The following is a 20520-nucleotide window of genomic DNA, read 5'->3' on the forward strand; positions in this document are numbered from 1 at the left end:
TACAAATGCCAACCATTTCTCAGTGAGGGAAGCTGAAGGGAAAACAGCTGTGCTATTGGGTATTCTCTAAAACGTATGGATACATGTTCCTTTTCCATTCCCCTTGCTTTTCCCTTTCACCAGCACTGTAGTCTCTTTGAGACAAACACCTCCTGAGAGCTTCTGAAAGCCCTTCCAAAAAGACTGGGTTCTTGGTACTTTTCCCACAACATAAACCAAAAGCTGTTGATCAACAACAAGACGCGGTTTTTTGTTTTGCTCTGAGCAACAAAACTCTAAGAAAGCCTCTTCTGTTGTTTTGTTTGTCTGAAATGTACCTCATGGAGGGAAAAAAAACAACCTCAACAGCAATCCCTAGGGTGTGTCCAAAGGGGCACTCTGCTGATGTCAATGCACGCACGCATTATGTGGCAATATTGGCCATTTCAGATGTATTGTCCAGCTTTTTTGCTACATGAATCATAAGGGTCCGCTCCTCCAGTGCACAGGGCATGAACTTCCATTCCTTCATTTCACTGACGACACAATTATGAATAAACCATAGTGAATGGGATGAGTGTGAAACAATCAAAACGCCTGACACCGAGACATAAACCAGACCGTATACTTCTAACAAGCTGTCATTAGTACTCAAGGCAGAACAGAGGAGGCAAAAGAAGGACACAGATAATAGAAATGTGTTTATAGCATAAGTATTAGACTTTGGTCCGAAACATACAGAGAGCGCCATTCACCTTCTAAAATACAAACTTCCTTCAAAAGTGAATGTATAATTAGAATCACAAGATATCCCAAGTTGGAAGGGACCCATGAGGATCATCAAGTCCAACTCCTGGTTCCACATAGGACCAACCAAAAAAAAAAACCTAATTGATAAGAATAGCAGCTCCCACAACAACCTCTCCTAACTGCCCTATAGTTAGTTTTCTAACCCAAATTCTCTGCAGCAGCTATATTTATTTTTTCAAAACTATCTTACAAAACCTTTTATTTAACCCATTAGAAACCTTCAGTGCTTGAGGTGTGCATTTTCTTTGTTAATTTTTGAAGTCTTTTCACAGTGTCCAGGATTTATGGCACTTCTTCACCAGCTGTCACGCCAACGTGACCTGCCAGGCATACCACAGGATTTCAGAGGGACTTCCCTCGAGCAGCACTCACCAGGTCAGAGTTGAACACTGCGCATAGCTGCGCTGACTGACGTATTTACAATGAAAATGGCAGAGATGTGACCCACGTAATGTCTCAGCAAAACGCCTTGCTGACGCTTTGAGCGCTGACTTCTCCCTTTTCTCTGCTTCTGAGAACTGAGTGCTTCCAGGAAAAAGAAAAAAAGAAGAAAAAACAAAAAAAGAGCTGTCTGATATCAAGGAGAGGAGGAGGGAGTGAGACTCAGAGCGAGTGCACAGCCTGACACCAGGGGAAGCGGGAGCAGCCTACAGAGGGTGGGCTCACCCCATATCTGCCCTCATCCCAGCCCATGAGCTGTACCGCAGATACTAGAAAGGAAAACAGCCTTCCAAGAGAAGGGTACAGAATGGAATCAGTACAGCAGTATCAATACTGGAAAGATTTTCACCTGTAATTCACCGGTAGGAAAGCAGCATTGATCAATTCTACTATCAGTAAGGCTTAACAGGAAAAGGAAGCACATATTAGAAAGACACAAGAACGCAGAACTAGAATTACTATGGCAGAACATTAAATAATAAAAAAAAAAGAAGGGGTAACAAAGGCAAGCCCTACCATGAACAAGAAGGACAGCATTCAGGGCAGCCTGGCCCAGCCTGATGAGCACAGAGCAGGCTCTTTTCAGCATACAAGGCTGAAATGCTGTATGACCCAAGAGCAGCATCCAAGACCTGGCTTCAACATCCAATACATCTGAGTTGTCATCTCCCTCCGTGTCACATTTCCAGTAAATCCCCAGAGCTACTTCTAGGCATAAGATGACCTGTTTTGTGAACCAATTATACTAATTTCCTGTAAGAATTTCCACATTTCCCAAACACAAAAGGCTAAAGAAAGCTGAATGCATTACTGTACTTGTTCCAGCACAGACCTGATGCAGACCTCTGGCTGGTAGGTAGGTGGTAAACCAGCACCACGCTTTAGGCACAGACCTTTGAGAAGTCCAGGCCCAATGATTGACCCTGTTGTTCTGGCAGCAAATGTATTTTGTTACTACTCATGCAAACACTGAGTACATTTCCCTTTAAAACTGTATCTGAGAAAGAGAGAAACGCAGACATACCAGCTGCAGACCAAACGCTTCCTAGCTGTTTCTAGGAGTATCAGCTGGTCTAATAAACTTTCCCTACACACATTCTGTCCTACCAGCATCTTCACCCCAGCTGATGCCAAACGTTTCAACCAAAGGATCATGAAGTTGCACACCCTCAGAGTGAAACCCAACCTGGCAACACTGTTATTTGCGAACACTCTGTTGCAATGCTTCTTAGGAATCCTAAGAGGAGGTTTTTCTGCAGACCGTGAACATCCTAAACTGGAACAGAGTAGGAAGAGCGAGAACTTTTTGTCACTTCTGTGTGCCCATGCACCGCTCTGGTCTCTATCGCTCACACCATGGCCCCACCTGTACAATTGTCACAGGGAGGGCAGCTTGGAGCCAGGCAAAGGATCACAGTAATGTATTTCACCTGCTTGCTGCTCTGCAGGTAGGGCACTGCCTGCTCAGGGTGCTCAGACTGTCAGCCTGACAGATAACCAGCAAATCCTTGTACCTGCTGCAAAGGAAACAGGCATTTCAAAGACTTGATACCACATAAACAAGACCTGAGGGCTGACATGGAGCACTGGCCTTCGGAGCAGCCCCAGCACTGCCAGCAGCCTGCCCTGCTTGCTCAGGGTCTCCTTGGGACATGGCACCAGCGGACAGGCTGAGGAACCACGGGATGCAGCTGCACCTTGCGTGCCCATATCACATTCAATCATGAATCACACCATCCACAGTTTTCAACCAGTGATACTCTCTGACCAATCTAAGCCCCGTTTCCTTTAACAATTACACCTCTGTTCCTGACTACTGTAATAATAAGAATACCTTTACTTGTGAGAACGTGCACCAGAAAACACCAGCTTCCTGCTACCTATGGCCAGCTGGCCCCAAAAGCCAGGGGCTAAGTGCCACAAGTGCCACTGCACCCACTCGAGGGCCACGCAAACTAGTTTTGACACTTGTAGGCGCGTAGGCAAACCCCGTGCACCTGGCGAGCCCTGGGGCACAGCGGGACGAATGCGGGGAGGCTGGGAACAGCCGACCTGGGACGCGGCAGCGGCGTCCGTGCAGCTCCGGGCACCGACCGACGCGCGGCACGGGCAGGGACCGGCCGGGTCACTCACTGTGCGGATCGCTCTTCTCGCGGACGCCGTCCACCCTGCCGTCGGGGTTGATGCGCAGGAAGAAGCCGCCGTTCTTGCAGTAGAGCCGCTTGGGGTCCTTGAAGTGCCCGGGAGGAAAGGCGCCGCCGCCCCCGTCGTCGGGCAGCGCCGGCAGCGTGGTGATGCTCCCCGCCGCCCCCGCCGCCATGCGCCGGGCCCCGGCGGTTCCCCGCCGTCCCGGGCCCCCGCCGGCCGCCGTCGCCAGCCCCGGGCGGGCTCGCCCCCTGCCGCGGCCGTCCAGCCTCGCCTCGGCCTGGCCCCCGCTCGGTTCCCGGCCCCTCGCGGCGCGGCCCGGCCCGGGAGCTGCGCAACGCCGCTGCCGGGATGGAGGCAGGAGGGCGGCGGGCAGGACGCGGCAGCTGCGGGCTCCCCGCGGCACCGGGCTGCCCCCGCCCCCGCCCGCCCCGCTCCACTCCGCGCCCGGGGGCCGGCCCGGGGGCGGGGGCCGCTGTCTGCCGGGGCACCGGGCGGGGGCACCGGGATGGCGGGGCCGCTTCGGCGGTAGCGGGATGATGGGGCGAGGGAGAGAGGGCGGGCCGCGGGTCGGGCGGCGTTTCCCTTGGCTTTTAACGGAGAGTTAAATCGGACAGAGTTAATACGCGGTCGCTGTATTAAACTGCTTAAGAGCGAGATAATAAAACTTGTACGGCGCTGTTCAAATCCACACTGTGGCCGCTATTTCATCACTGAGACAAACTCGCTCCGCTCCGTTCAGTGGCAAACTGAGCACCTGTTACCTCCAAAAGCAACACAAGAAAGCTGGAGGGGCCCTCTAGCAGCCCCACCGCTGTATCTAACCCCAATATACACGTCCTTTACCGTCCTACACCTCCCACGTCGGGGGGCAGACACCTCTGCACACACGTGCTCTGCACAGAGACTGTTTCTGCAACAGCCAGCAGCAGCACACCCACACCTGTGCCCGGGGAAGCTGGGAGAGCCTTCCTGGTTCCAAGGCAGCACAGCAGCCCTGGTCCTATCCCAACCCATACAGCAGCACAGGTCTTTGCATTCTGCAGAGCCAACATGCTGCAGCCCATACTCAGACAAGAACACAAACACAATACACATTGTCCAGCCTACACTATTTATGATAGTATTTTGCTAGCCCAGAGTAGTTTTGCTGCTGGTCAGTGTTCCCCCAGCTCTCGCAAGCCATCAGCTGCACAGCCACTTCTGATGTTTTCTGCTGATTTTCTGTGAGATCTGAATGCTATCACAGAACCCAAGAGTTTTACAGCCTCAGCCAACGGCAGAGGTGCTCCTGGTTTCCCCTTGCTATTCTTTTGCAACAGAAGCTGCATTCAGGATTGTTATTTTTTTTTTGTCAACACAATGTAGACTCTTCCGACATCCTCTCTTTCTCAGAAGGGGAATTATTCACACAGGTGAAGGGAAAGTGGGAAAAGGTATCATTCTTAAACTTACAAGAAGCTTTAACAAAATAGACAACACAACCACTTTTCTAAAGAGCGAACATTCATAGATTTGCTTACCCATGGCTGATACTCTGTCATCAGGCCGTACACGCTTCCACAGCACTCCACCATCGGGGCTGAGGGATGGCACAGGTTGGGCAGGAGGGGACATCCTGGGAGCACCCAAAGCAGTACATCTCAGCTGTATGGAAGCCTGGATGCATGTTTTACAAGGGAGAGCCCTGATATATTCCAGATGCATCTGTAAAGAAGAATGGTAGAGACCAGCTCAGCAGTGCTAGGACGGCTCACCATTAATCAGCTCAAATCCCCTGCCAAGTGATCCTTTTAACAACTTGTGCGGCTCTAAGTGACTACAATGTATGGGGCTTAAGAGCTCTTCAGAACCTTGGTACTGGGACTTAGAGCTGTGTGACATCAGAGCTAAATGGAAGGTCATGTTCTCTCTGGGGTTTGTACTCACCTCAAGATCTGTCCCACTACTCTTTTGAATATAAATATTTTTTCATTTCTCATCTTCAAATAGAGAACGTGCCAGTTTTTACTTTCTCCACACTATTTTCTCTTGCACTCCAACCTCGTACTATGGTCATTAATATTCCTCTTAACATTGACTAAAACTCTTTTGGCAGCAATACTTTCCTTTCTTGTGGCCTTGACCATATTATCCCCACCACCACCCTTCCTTGGCTCAGATCTGGTGCACAATTACACCCATACAGCAACTTCCCCTCCACCCAAGCCATTAATTATCCCTGTTTTCAACCCCCTTTACTCACATTCTCATGGCTGGCTTAAAACATAGCCCACGTTGGAATGCCTCAAGTCCTACCTTCCTTCTACTTAAAAAGCAAATCTTAAAGCCCTACCCTCTAGCCTGTTCCACTTATCTAAATTGTCTACCTTTTTTGTGCTTGTCTTGCATTGTTTTGTAAGCAGCTAGATTTTTAATTGCATACCTCTTAGAGAGAAAAACCTGCTTTGTCTGGCACTGCTCTCATGCTTGTGGGTCATAGTGAATGTGAGGTGCCCTTAATGCACATCCAAACATGGCTTTTATTCTGTATTATAATGCTTGAATTTTCAGGAGACTCTCAGTGGCATCATTCTCAGAACACCTAAAACCAAAACAAACAATAAAACAAAAGAAATTAAGTGATATGCTTAGCCTGCTCACTAGAAAGGAAAAAAAAAAAAACAAAACTAAAATGAAAGCCTGAAAAATGCAAGACTGATTTTTAACAAAATCCCCATCATCTTCTGTTTTTTAATTCTGAATCCAACATGCAGGACTGAGGTCTACGCCTTTGCCAGACTTCCCAGCAGATACTACCGCAAATCCTACCATACCACAATCCCAAGAAATTTCAGGCCCCCTTTCTACGTCCTTCAGTCTGCTGGGACCGTGTCTGCACATTGTGCTGGTCACACAAATCAAAAGCTGCAGATGACCTTTGAGAAGTGTGTTAAATTAACCTGGGAAAGATCTGATTGACCTTAAAATTAAACCAAACAACAAAAAAGCCCACACTTTTATAAAGAAAATTAAAACTACTGGAAAGTAACGGGACATGTGGACACCTCAGCTCAACTACCTTCCCACCATTAAGACATACCAGCACATGGCTTGCATCAGCAGAGCAGCAGGAAATGCCTTCAAGTATTAGAGATATATTACTGCGTAACTTTAAATGTGCTTCTTTCCTTCAATGTCTGAGCACGAGTTTAAGAATTCAGTAGGAATTTATCCCCCATAACACTCAATTCCTTCCGCATCCACAGCTGATATTTCTATTGTGAGTCAAAACGTACATTCTCAGGAGCTTATCCAAATGCTTCGTCTGCTTTGTATGACAGAAGCACACAACCGCAGATCCCCCTCTCACAGACTGAATTTGTCTTCTAGGTGTTCGTCGCAATAAAATACAGCCACATTTTTTGCTCTCCTACTATTTTAAGTGCAGTTTATTTCAAAAGGTTCCTGTATTTTAAGTACTGATTAATATTATTCATTGCCTGAGAAAGTCCTCTTGCACAGATATATTTTTTCTGTGCAACTTAAGCTCAGCTTTTCATTTACGTTTCTGATGAAAGCTCAGCTTTTCATTTACATTTCTGATGACGTTATGACACTATTCAGTAACATCTGTTCTTAAACAGAGGTTTATTTTTTCCTTCTTCATCTTTTTTTCCCTCCCTGGTACAAATGAATTCATATCTCCTCCCTGATATAAACCTCTTACAGTCTCCATTCCATTTCAGAAGAATACTTTTGTCCTGTAAAGCACCAGGGGACACTTGCTATGCCTTTCTAAAAGGAAATTTTCCAAATATACACTTAGTTCAAATACAACCACATATGGCCAAAGCTTTGTTTTGGGTTGTCTTTACAAACGGTTGATGTTGGAAATATAGCAGGCCAAGATGGCTGAAGATAAGAGGACTAACAAACCGATGAGGCTTAAATTGGAAGTAAATCAAGTTTGTGGTGGTCCAGAATGATTGCACTTGGAAAAAGAACTAGACTGTCTAGAAGCAGTGATGGCTGTTGCAGATGTAAGAATAAAGTAGCAACCTCAAGCAAGAAATCATGTTCTAGAATTAAATATTATAGAGGCTGGAGTTCAGAATCAGCAAAATTATCACTCACCCTCTAGTGTATATGCAATGCATCTAGGATCTCTGTACCCATGTTACATATAGTAATACAAATAGGTCAGCAAAATTATTCCAGGAAAAACAAGAGAGCAAAAATAAATTTAAAGTCAAGACTGAGAATATGCAAGAGAAAAAAAAAAAATACAATTTTTAAAAACACTCTGAAATCAAACTTGATTAACTCAAAGAATATGAGTTCACATTGGATTCCAAGGAAACCCACATTCATTAAGGTAAGAAAATCCTTAGTAGGGGCAATCCTAAATGCACTTCTTTCTCACAGCACTACATTACAACCTTATATCATTGTTTAGACATTCATCGTTGCTGATCTCATGTCACTGGAAAGGCAGGGGCTGGCAGGTCTCTGGTCCAGCTGCACTTCCTATCTCCACTATAGCGATGGCTGAGCTGCCTGAGCACCAGCTCTAAATCAAGGCAGTTTAATGGTAAGTTGGTAGTCTTGCCACTTGTCCCAAAGCAGCTGTCTCAGCTTATTTCACAGGCATGTTAGTTTCATTATATCACTACAACACTGAAGTGCCTGGAGACACAAAGAGATTATAAGGAGATTTCCTCGCACAGCAAGGGGAAAATCAGCACTTGTTAGGCAGGTACAGAAATACAGCCACCATCTGCATTATTTTCTTTGGTTTAGGCATTTAAGAAACCCATCTGAACAGAACACACAAACATTTAAGAAGCATATCTTCATATAAAAACAGAATAATTGAAGTTGGAAAGGACCTCTGCAGATCCTCTGGTCCAACCACCCTGCTCAATCAAGGCCGTTTATATCTAAGTTGCAACAATTCTACTTGCAACAGTTCTAAATATTTTCAGTGTAAAGGCTTTCACAACTACTCTGAAACTACTCTGGGAAAACATGTCAACCTCAGAGCATTACACAGCCTAACAAGCCATCAGGAAATAATAGAAGATCTACAGCTGATTCTTTTTCCCGTTGTAACTTATTCTCTTGCCTTACAAGGTTCCTAAGATTCAAAACTTCCATATAGGCTAATTCTGCGGCAAGTCAAATCATCCAAAGGACTGCATATATAAAAATACAGCTGTAGGTAGGGCACATGTTCTTCCTGTTCACTAGCGTGTTGTAGTAGAAGGTCAGACTGACTTCAGGAGGAATACAGAAGAAGGACTATTCCCAAGGAACAGGAGTTACTGCATTATGCAGCTTTTGTCACTTCGCATTTAAGAGCGAGGAGAGATGAGATCAGTGAGACGTTACAAAATAAACAGTGTTATTCTACTATATCATGGATTTATTTTCTACCACTTGCTCAACTGAAATCTTGTTCTGCGTTACCTCTGTAGAACACATTAGCTGGCAGGTTGAAAACATCTAGAACAAAGAAAACTAAACCCCAAATCTCTCTCTTGGTAACAATCTGTACTCACTGATAGTATTCCAGGAGGCATGTCACAACAACTCACCAGTTTGTTTTCTCTTTGTTTCAGGGCTGTTTCCATGGATCCCCAAACCTAGGCCCCTCTGCAGGGCTCACAGAGCACAGCGCCACACAGCAGCAGGTCACAGATCAAGCATCACACGCAGAACACAAACAGAATTCCAGTAGTACAGTCAACATGTTAAATCTATAGCAAATATAGTTCAGGATAATAGCACACTAGTATTTGGGGAAAGACAGACAGGCCCTGGAGCACTATTAGAAGTGCAAAGATATCAGGCAGTCTCATTCGGCATTAGCTTTTAGTTCTAGCAAGGGAGAAATATCCCAAACAAGTTTGAGAAACCATTCAACGCTGGGATGGATGTAATTATTACTATTCCACCACACCCCAATTCACCCATCCACACAATGGCTATCTTAGGTGAAAAGCTTTTTGGAACTCTCCCTTTCATCAGCTATACAATCATTCCTACATGCCTGTAAGTTTAACATTATCACATATGAACCTACACCTCTCCCAGTATCTGAAGTTACAAGTACTGTAAGTGCAACTTAAGCCAACTGGCTCTTGTGAAACCTTGTTTGTTTCTTGGAGAGAAGCTCAGAGCATTTCTTTGTGGCTGTTTAAAACACTGTAATCTTCTGTCCGCAGGCCAAAACAGAATTCGTTTCCTGCCAAAAATAAATGACTTTCCTAATACTGTTCAGGCTATTACCTCAAACCTGGCTCACAATAGTTAACTTCCAGCCATCTGGGAGGTTAAATTACTCCGTGATGTGTCCATTTCTTTGCAGAGGCAATATGAATTACATGAGAATCATATTTAGTCCATGTTCATTTCTCCCTGATGCCTGAATTAGCCCTCTTGTTATACTAAACTTATCAAGCACAACACTCAATGGAAATACTGTGAAAATGTGGCCATCTTTGAGAACAAACTGAACAGCAAAAAGAGCCTCTATGTTGCACATACATCCTATCCTAGCAATATTAAATTGATGTGAAAATGGATTGTGCTTCTTCATCTCTAACAGAGCTTCCATATAAAGATATTGCTGTTTAAAGACAAGACAGCAGATAATCTGCAAAGTGTCAGAAGAAAAACCTGCTATACTTTACTAGTTTTGTGTTGTTTTGCTCTGAAGAAGCTGTATTTCCTGGCCAAAGAACCACCAGCGAATGATGAGGAATTTTACTCCAACTTTACTGTGGCTGGACAGCTACCAACCTTGTCTTGTTTAAATGCCAATTGTGTCGTTCCAGTCATTTCACAGTTAAGATGGCATTTGGGAAAATTCTTCAGATCCCTGTAAAAACTCAAAAATATGCAAGAAAAGCTAGCTTTGCCTTAAAAAGAAAGCAGCAGGTGCAAACTGCAAGCAACAGAGACAGAGAGGTGAAAAGTAGGAGTCACACGACATTACCATTCTGAATCTTTTGTGTGACACCTGGTCTGTTAGTGTTGTTAATCTGCCGTAACCTACAACTCACAAACACTCTATTGACACCCAAAGTTAGTAATCAGCTTATAATGCAGAGGAAGCTGGGCTCACTAGCTTTGCCATAGGCCACAGTTCTGTGACATCAAAAGTAAAGGGTTTTCTCCCACTGTACTGAGCAACAGTAGTAGGGGTCAACATATGCATGCCAGCAGTGTATTTCACAGTCTTACAACAGCAGCCAAATGGAAAGGCTCTGTAATCCTCTGGAGACCCAGGAATAAAAAACTAGGAAGATACTGAAATAGGCACAGACTTGTCTTCCTTTCTTTTCTCTGATCCACCCTCCACCTCCAGCCTGTCTCATCTCCTCATCCTTTGTCCCCACCCTGTTCCTTTCCCATCCTCTGCTTTCAGTCGCAGGTTTCTAGCCTGTTTCTAAATCTTTCCTCAGCAGACCATGCCAAGCTCTGTCTTCTGGACTACTTTTCCTTTGCATCTCACTGTGGCTCCTAGCCATCTGCTCCATAGCTAGGTTTCCTTTCCCAATTTCTTCTTAATTCCCACTTCTGTTCTTGAAGTTCAAAGCCTATGTTCTCATTTTCCAGCCAATCCTTGTAATTCTGTAGCCAAAGTTTTTAAATAAACTTTCCCCCTCCTTTATCTTAACAATGTTCCTCCTCCTGATAGTTCCCAACTCCCTATATTTCACTCTCCCTGCATGTTGGAAGCCCCCAGTCCCATCTGATTGGGCATCGCTATTGCCTGCCTAGGTAGTATACATTGTTTACAACAGTTTTACCAGCTGTAAAATAGGGCTAACGTTACTGATCTAACTCAGAAGGTAGCACTGGACAGTTCACAGCAGGCTCTGGTGGGAGCCCTGCTCCTCAGGCCACCCTGCTGCACATCTCTCTCAGCTCAAACCAGCCCTGGGGACCAGACACCACTCCACACCACCATGTCACTTTGGGTCCCACTGTCCTCAGAATTTGCAAGTTAGGGTTCAGAGAAAAAGGGAGGCTGGTTTGGTCACCTTCCTTTCAGCTATTTCCCAGCCCTTTAATACAGAAGTTCTAATTGAAGTCATTCTGAAGCATCTGGACCAGTTTAAGAATTACATATTAAAAAAAAAAAAAAAAAGTCAGTCACAAGGCTTCCTCTAAGACTCTGTGAAACAAAGTGAAGCTTTAACTGTTCAGTTTCAAATGTATGTGAACCCCAGTCCAACAAAAGAGGTAGCAAAACTGAAATCATTTTAAAGCACGTACACCTCTTACTTCAAAACCCTTCCTTCTTCAAGAAGATACTACTGCATAGAATTCTCAGCAACTGCAGCCAGCGTTGATGATTCCTTTAATTGTGTTATACATTTTTCATGTCAGTTTCTCCTAATATGAAGTTTGGCTTCTCTTTTACTAATTTTTTATCCATTGTTGCATTTTGTACTGTTGATGTTGGAATACAAACAAACAGGACACTCACCTCCGAGGTATTAGTCTCTTCTTATGACATCAGTGTGTAGGCTGTGTAAAAATCAAGGCATCTGTTAGTCACTCGCACCATCTGTGTGGGCCTGTAGAAAGGAAGATGTAATCTCTCATATGGTTTTATACGAAACAGCAACAATCCATATTCAGCTGCGCAGATTAAATGGATCCCTGGAGGAGCTTCAGCCTGCCAGAGCGTGTGCTTGTGGGTGTCAGTTGTTGGGGGTCAACTCTTCAAAACACAGTGATGAAAAACTTCTTGTTTGTCCAGAAAATAAATTTGAGGGTGGTGGCGGTCAGTTTTACAGACTACAGCTTGTTAGCCAAACTATGCCGGCATTAAGTAGCATTTAAACATTTCAGGGCCAAAATCCTTTCTCAGTTCTACTGACGTAAGAAAATTTGCTCTGGGATGATCTGAATACAAGGAAGGAGAAAGTGATGATATCATTCCTAGTAGGTTTTGTCTTCCTGGGTCTATCTGAAGCTAGCGCTATGCAGTTCCTCACAGCAGGGAAGGCAGAGCTTACTGTGTAAAGGGAAAGTTAGCAGGTCTATGTAAGTCTCACTGAATAGAAAAAGCAACCAGAGGGAAGACAAGAAATGCACAGGACATACCCCCAGGATACCTGTTTGTCTGGAATTTAAGATAACATTCTTTTTTGACTCACACACTTCAAATAGCACCTCTGGAAGCCTATGAGGCATTATTAGTCACTGAACAATGCTTCTCCTTTCTTCTTTATATATTGCAAGCTACTTTTATGGACTTTTTCTTTTATAACATAAAAAAACTTTTATATTTATTTTCAGATTAAGAATATAGTTTATTACTAAACAAACTTGTTTCTCTGCTAGTGTTTTTGTATTAGTGGCTAGTTTCAAGACACTTGACAATCTCTGCTTTGTGTCTGTGTCATCACCCTGCATGTTCAAGTACAGCTTGAACACACACACACACACATATATATATATATATATATATACACATATATATATATGGTCTTGTCAGGTCACAGTTTAGAAACTTTAGATCAAGATTCTCCAAAATCCCATATTTTTTCCCACCACTTCAGCTGCTTTCTTTCCAGAGAACAGCACTGTAAGCTAGAACTGTGCTTGGAAACATCCTGAAGCTTTCTTCTGCAAGGATTTTTGCAGAGGAACAGTCCCAAAGAGGGGGATGTTACAGGGACCATCTCCACAGTCCCGGTAAACTCACCAGGGACACAGATGAACACAAATAATCTTTCCAGCTGTGGCTGCAGAATGGAGAACACAACAGAGAAGCAGAGAACCACGATCTCTAAGAAACAAAAGATTCTGCAATTGCGAGAGAAGAGGAATGTAGTTTGTCTTCTTACCCCAAGAGTTGACAGTAAGGCAGGAGTCAGGTTTCTACAGCGTTAGACAGTAAAAAAAACACAAGGTGAACCTGCTGAATACAGCCCAAGAGCATTTTGTTACTAAAGCCAGAAAAGAACCTTTTTCTTGTGTGTTTTGTTTTGTTTTTTTTCCTGTGGGCACTAAAGTCAACCTCATTTCTTATTTTGCTGCATCTAACAGCAGGTGCCCTTGTTGCCTGGTTTCTAGAATAGTCCTCCCAGCTCCATGAAGGCAAACAGATGAGACAGTTAAAAGAAACAAAAAACCTCTCAGGAGCTAGATATAGCAGAGGAAAAACATATATGGGAAGAAGTGGAATATAAGGAATATATAAGGAATGTGTTGCTGCCAATGAGCCTATAGCCACTAAAAGGCTCAATATAACATCAGATTCATCATTTAATTAGAAAATTAGGTTAGGTTACAGAGGTTAGTCTAATAAAATCTGTGATCACATTAAACTAGCAGTTCAACTGGTATTTTGAACTAATCTGATTCCGTGTTTAAAGCCATGCAGCCAAGCGTTACGTGACAGATGTACACAATCAGCAAATGTTCTGATGGGTAAACTGGATCTATTCAGGAGAAATAACCTAAATCTAAAGCCTTTTTTCAGTCTTATGAGACAGCTATAATTAAATTCACTTCATTGGAGTGGTAAGTTTGATGACAAGACTCTTTAAAGTAAAATCTTTTCTGTTATTCTTCCTTAAACTTTTATGTTCAACACTCTGAGCATTACTTTCAAAGCTGCTTTCCATTTTGCTCAGTTTTTTAAACATTCCATTCCCAGACAACAGCTTCCATGGTCCTCAAGTTAAGCATCTAAAACTATAGTGTTGAGATGCACCTCAGTCCAGCTCCTTTAAAGATCTACTCGTTCTTTCAGTTCTTCTGAACTCTACCAATTCATCATGGAAGCAACTGGTTCTAAGACATTTCTGTCAGTTCTTAGTCCTGACCCTATCCATCACATATGTGTAACAGCTTGGTCCTAGGACAGCAAAGAGAACTGAATAATTATATGGAAATATTTCATCAGCATTTCTTTCATATAAGAAAGCAATTGCACTTAGCAGATAGATGTAATTTTTCAGAAGAATAAAAAAAGAGGCCCCTGAAATGTTACGAAGTTGTGAGGAAGTGCTCCATTGCTGCCACATGTACAAATCACGATGTCCTTGTAAAAGTACAGGTACAAAAACTGTATTATTGTGCTACATGTGAGGTGGTGACAAAAATTAGTAGTTTTGATTGTTAAAATTAATAAAGCAGGCTGCCATCATTCCTATATGCATCCATCAAAATAGATCAGTCTTTTTAGGTCAACTTTACGTAAGGCTTGTGTGTGTATATATATATATATATATATATATATATATGATGTTTGGATTAGTACCATGTGGGATAATTAGAAACACAATTATATTACCACTCAGACACAAGGCTTTTTTTTCCCAGTATGGTTACACACAAGAAAGACAAACCATGCACTGAGATGAAGAGACTGGAACAAACTGTATGCGATTAACTTAGCTGACTAAATGGAATTGGTCAGAGTTCAAATGAGTATAAACAAACTACATTTGCTTACCTCGTGTCTGAATTTGATCTATTGGCTTGAGCAAATGAAAAGCAATAGTACTGGGATCAATTTAGCTGTAATTCCTGCTCCACAGTAGTTAACTTGACTGTTGTTGATTTCAAGTCCGCAGAAGATCAAGCTAGGAACAGTCAAGAATTTCCTCACTTTTAAAAGCATTGTCTCCAATTAGAGACTTAATTCATGAGAAGAGAAAAATATCCACTTTTTACAGACACTGTACCTGTTATTGGCCCTTCTGCAGATACAGCCGCCTTTAGCATGGGAGAAGTAGCATGCTATGGGTTAAAGATGTAGCCATAACACCTTTCCTTCAATCTCCCTTTGGTGCATTATTACCTTGCTAATTATCAGTTCCCAAGGGTTAGGGAAAGAAGACATTTTTTATTCCAGGGATTATGGCTAAAGCCCACGGAGAGCACAAACAAGCAAAAGCCTTTTGGTACACCCAGTTTCCTCCCTCAGACAGACAGACATCATTCTCTTAGATGAGACATAACCCATCAATCCACAAAACAAAACAAAATCTAAAAGGCAACAACAATTAGTTCACTGCAAATGTTAGCCAGTTTATGTAATATCCTTTTACTCAGCATTTTGTATTCACTTCAGGGTGAAAAATCTCAATAAACTGTCACTGGGGAATTTAAAGTAGGGGAAGTCAGTTGGACTCATAGTCTTTCTCCAGTCATGGCTATTGTTGGCTGCTTGATAGTCTATGTTACATCAGGGTTACTTCACTACTAGTGAGTAAGGAGACCTTTATTTCATTAGAATCAGCAACGCAATCAGTGTTAACATGCTTTAATTGTTATTAACAGCAGCTGTCATTTTAAGTTGACTAAGCACAAAAGCTCTGTGCTGCTGCTGTTGACATTATTCCATGAGGCACACAGAAGAGTCAACCCCAGAACCTAGTCTGCCCACAGCATCATTTTACACATGGCAAAGGACCAGAAAGTACAGACTGAATGATAGCAGTACTATGACTTGCTGCTTTAATGCACCTAGGAATTAAAGGAAGAGCTGAGCATATGGAGATAATCATGCTGAACATAAATAATAACAATTCTTCCCCAGAGAGCATTTTAGTAAAAAAAAAAATATGATGATGATTATACTTGCTTTACCTCAAAACAGGACTAAGAACCTTGCCTGATCAGTCAAGAAATAGAACCTTTGTACCTAAAACATGATGCTCTTCTACTATATATATAGTAGAATATATATATTTAAATACTCATTCCAGAGCTCAATTCCTCTGTTCCTTCCAGGAAAGCAAGCAGCAGCCAGCTGTTATGAATGCTGCACCTTTTTTTAAGTATGACAAAAAGTAGAAGAAAATAGAAGAAATTTCAGTTAACTAGCTTAAAACTGGAAAAAAATATGACACAAAGCTTACAAGGAACAACAGATAACAGAATTCTGAAATTAAATCATATTTTTCATGGCATTAAAATAAGAAAAAATTAAGATTAAAGTTCCAAAACAAAACAGACATTCACAATGTAATACTTGTTACTTCTACAATGACGTCATAAGAGAAAACCTACCCAGCAAGCACAAAAACTCAGAAATTACTAAGTATCCTTCTACAGAAATTGTTTATCACAAACACCCTTACTGATTTAGAATATCCATAGAAAATTCAAATCATTAGTCTTCCTTTAACAGCCACTGGTTTACACTCCTATTTGAGCCTCCTAATTCAGTTGTCCTTACTCAAAAGTTCTTAGTAATTTACTATATGTTCAAGATTATATATAGTGTGGACTTTTCTCTAAAAGCCAGAGGTGTGTGTAGAAAATAAAATTAAAAAAATTAAAATCTGGTTTCTATGGAAGAAAGTGTTCTGCAATGATCTTACACATAATGTCAGCATCCATTTCATTTATTTACAAGATTTTTCATGGCTTTTCTTTTTCAGTAACTAAAGTTTCCATCCGTTGCTCTTGCTCCTCATGGAAATACAACAGTAAATGATCATAAAAATTGTTACAAAGAATGGTATATACCATTTTCCAGAACAGAATGCACATTTCCATATGTCATAATCATAGAATATAATGAAATGCCATCATGCAGTGTCTCTAAAAATACTGAGAATGCCAGAACCACAGTAAATTCCCCTGAATTCTGCAGAAGTCTCCTTTGACTGAAATATGAAGCCAATAAGGAGCCAATGCCTGAGGAAACGGACCCTTCAGACACCACAGACCTTCAAGTACATAGGGGAATGGCTGCTGATTTCTAAAATTGAAGTTAATGTGTTTCTCTGCTACAAATAAGTGGAGGCCTGGTGGATTTCTGTTTTGCTTTCGACTCAGAATTTGTTTTATTTAGGGATGTTTAATTTATAATTATATCATGATGGCTGAATGCTTAGTTGTGTTATGGCCCCCTGCCCAGAGAACCTAATTGTTGCAGCTTTTAATTTTTCCATGTTTCACAGATGGTTTGTATCTGCATTTTGCTTTGTTTCCCCTCCACCCCTTCCTTTAAATATTAACTGTAAGATTTAAAAATGAAACAAGAAGTTTTATGCTTCGAGAGGTTACTTACCTGCACAGTTTATTGTGGAACCGAGCTGCTTCAGATTAATAAAATTCACTAAATACAGGTCTAAACATTAGCAACATGTAAGGTCTTCAGAATTAGACCAGCCATAACAAATATCAGGTGTAATTGCAGTGTCTACGAAACTTCTCATAAGAAATAGCCATTTAATGTTAGCTTGCTATAGCGCAGTGGAAATTTTCTGCCTCAGAGGTACCTGTAAAAAATTCACACATTAAAAGAAAACAAAACCAAAACAAACACCCAAGAAACATTAAAAAAAAAACAAAACATAATATTCTATATCTTGAATTGTGTGTTACTTCACTTAACACATACACATTAACTCCGTTTTTTAAGTGAATCTTCTTCTACAAGACTGATTAAAAACTGCAAGTAGCCCAAGTTCTTCACAGAAGCAAATACTGAGATCTTGATCCTAAATATCTCACATTTGAGCATGTTCAGGGATTTGGCCTGAAGTCCTTCATTTTCCTGCCGATCTCAAGTATGAATCACAGTGGAGTTCATTTTCTGATCTCTTGCAGACATTCTCACAGGACTTATAAGCAGAATATAAAGGGGATTTTAAGAAAATTACTTAGAAGAATTTCTGGAGTCGGCACGTCCAAAAGGATTTAAGAGGCTAAATGAGATCACAAGGCCATCATCTTTATATGAGCCCTTTCTTTCCACACACATTTTGGAGGCCTGGGAAGAATTTTCTCTTGCCTAGATTTTGAATACAGAAAACCACTCCTGTGGAGACAACCTCTGCTGTAGAAGATATGCTTTGTTTGACTGTCTTGTCATTAAGGAACATGATATTATTATCTAATAAAAGACAGTGACACCGTAAGGCAATCCAAGAATAAATCCTATATCACTTGTGATTCCTTCCCAGTAAGTTAAATTTCAGCAGGACTTTTGCTATTGTTCTCAATGGACTGTGACAAGATACTCCATGATTCCAAGCCAAATAAAAATGAGTAAATAAGTGCCTTGGAGCCACAAAGAATCCTTCTTAGGTTGCTGGCAACAGCACAGCTTACAAAATTAGCCTCTGTTTGTGACGTTCAAACACATGGGTGTCACCCAGGTGGAACAGATGACACATTAAACAACAGTCAGTCTCTGACTCTCTCATTGACCTCAAAAAAATGACAAGGCCAGGTTGGATGGAGCCCTGGTCAGCCCGGTCTAGTGGGCGGTAGCCCTGTCCATGGCAAGGGATTGGAGCTGGATGACCTTCAAGGTCCCCTCCAACCTAAGCCACTCTATGATTCTATATTTAAGGAAGAAATTACTGTCATTTGCTATGCAGATTATGCAAGTCATCCCACATCCATTTAGAGATGAGTAGAGAACAGACTGCGTGATACAGGGGTTTTAACTACAATCATTTACCCAGTGGGGATTATGGAAAGGTAAATTGGTGGCAAAACTCCCACACAAAATAAAGTCATTCTGATCTGTCTCAAAAACAGATGTCTTGTTGCATAAATGAGAGGAGGTAAGATTCTAACTGGTGCCATTAAAAACAATAAAAACAACATAAATCACAATGAAGACATGAAATACGGTGAAAGAAAAGAAACAGGCCAAAGTTACATCAGAAGCTCTACTGTACTTTAAGAAGAGAAATCAACAGACCAATGCACATGGGCTTAAGGGAAGTAGATTTAGAATGGCTACATGCTCACAGGAGGATACTCCTGTTTTACAGGGGTCCCCACAGTTCTGAGATGGACATACAGCATGAGATTATCAGGCCATTTATCCAATTACTAATGGAACAGCACAGAATACTTTGCTGAGTGAAGTCTCTTACTGGGTCAGACCCCGGCCTTTAAGGCTGCTCTGGGGAATTGAGCCATCCCAGTATGCTGACAGCTTGGCTCCTGGGGATGAAAAATCACACACAGGAGAAACTCGTCCCCACACTGACAGTATTAAGAGACAATCTGCTGTACAGTACGTACAAGTCTTAAAGGATATGTGGAATTTTAAGCAAGGCTGAATCAGCTCAGCTAGAACCAGATTTAAACTCAGTGAAATTCCTGAGATGTCAAGCCAGGTAACTTCAAGTCTATTTTTTCCCCTCAAGAAATTTGCTTCTTGTTTTGTTTTTAAGATAAAAGTATTCAATAAAGCAGGTTGGTTTCCATCTATTCAGGATCCTTGCTGAAAGAAATGAGTTTGTAAACAAGGGAAGCAAAACATGGTATGAATTCATCGTAGAGGAAGCATAATTAAGAACACGTTATTTTTACAGGCCACAGTAAAAACCTTCAACAGCTAGAAACATTTGCTGTTTTCCAAAGCTTGAGTATTTCAAAAAGACTGTTTTTCATCCAGTATCACAAGAAGGAAATAACCGAAACCAAAATAATGTCTCACGGATTTTATTTTACGTATGAATCAACTAGTCTAAAAAGTAAAAAAAATACTACCTTCTTTAACTGGAAGCATGGGAGAGTTCAAGGATACAGTATGTATTTTTAAAGAAAAGCCTAATACGCATGTTTGGAAAGGAAAGGGACAAGACTTAGCTCCTGGCAGTATTTGCAGACATCCACAGACATTTTGAATAGAAGTATTCTTCTGGGGGCTTTCACCTTGTCTGAAGGTTTTGTACTTATTCCAGGTCTTACGCTGTTTATTACATTTTGAAAAGTCAAGTTATTCTTTCCTACTGCACTGCAAACTAGAACATGACTCCTGCTAATTCTGGGGACTCGAGCAAACAGAGAAAAGGAGCCAGACACAGATGAAAGCATAATTCTAAAAAAGTAATTTATGTTTTCATTCGGAAAGGGGAAAAAAAAATTGAAAGACCAAAATCAGACAGAAGGGGGTAAGGATCTTCCTCAAACCTGAAACAAAAGAGTCAACTAAGGGCAGTTAATTTTCTTCTCGCAATAATAAAAGCGTTGCCATCTGAAATGCCTGTCCCTGCACTGCATCACATCAGCAGCACAGAAACATGCAGAGGGCAGCTTTCTATGTTTTTGTCACACCACTACTAACAGAGATCCAACTCCGAGGAGTAAAGCCACAAATAAAGAGATCTTATGTAAAGTAAGTAATCACAGATTACAGGGAATTTTTCC

At 41.9% G+C, this 20520-nt stretch overlaps 2 protein-coding genes across 3 annotated transcripts in view; both read right to left on the minus strand.

Moving 5' to 3' along the window:
- Positions 1-17429, minus strand: part of FGF2 (fibroblast growth factor 2) — a 41136-nt gene extending 23707 nt beyond the window's left edge. The window contains exons 1-4 of one of the 2 annotated variants that reach the window (XM_015861871.3): positions 17414-17429; positions 11858-11948; positions 5801-5959; positions 4899-5082 (exon numbers count right to left, since the gene is read on the minus strand). In XM_015861871.3, the coding sequence (XP_015717357.2) occupies positions 4899-5082 (184 nt within the window). In that variant the 5' untranslated portion in view covers positions 5801-5959; positions 11858-11948; positions 17414-17429. Of the gene's footprint in view, positions 1-3363; positions 3915-4898; positions 5083-5800; positions 5960-11857; positions 11949-17413 lie in introns of those variants that run through there. The other variant, XM_015861870.3, reaches the window with a different exon arrangement.
- A 61-nt stretch (positions 17430-17490) lies between these two features.
- The window catches only part of BBS12 (Bardet-Biedl syndrome 12), a 53617-nt gene continuing 50587 nt past the window's right edge, over positions 17491-20520 (minus strand). The window contains exon 13 of the mRNA XM_085546875.1: positions 17491-17624. The gene's annotated coding sequence lies outside the window, so the exon portion shown is untranslated. The remainder of the gene's footprint in view (positions 17625-20520) is intronic.

This window comes from Coturnix japonica, chromosome 4, assembly GCF_054131305.1.
Source record: "Coturnix japonica strain WE chromosome 4, WE-NBRP24, whole genome shotgun sequence".
Classification (NCBI taxonomy): domain Eukaryota; kingdom Metazoa; phylum Chordata; class Aves; order Galliformes; family Phasianidae; genus Coturnix; species Coturnix japonica.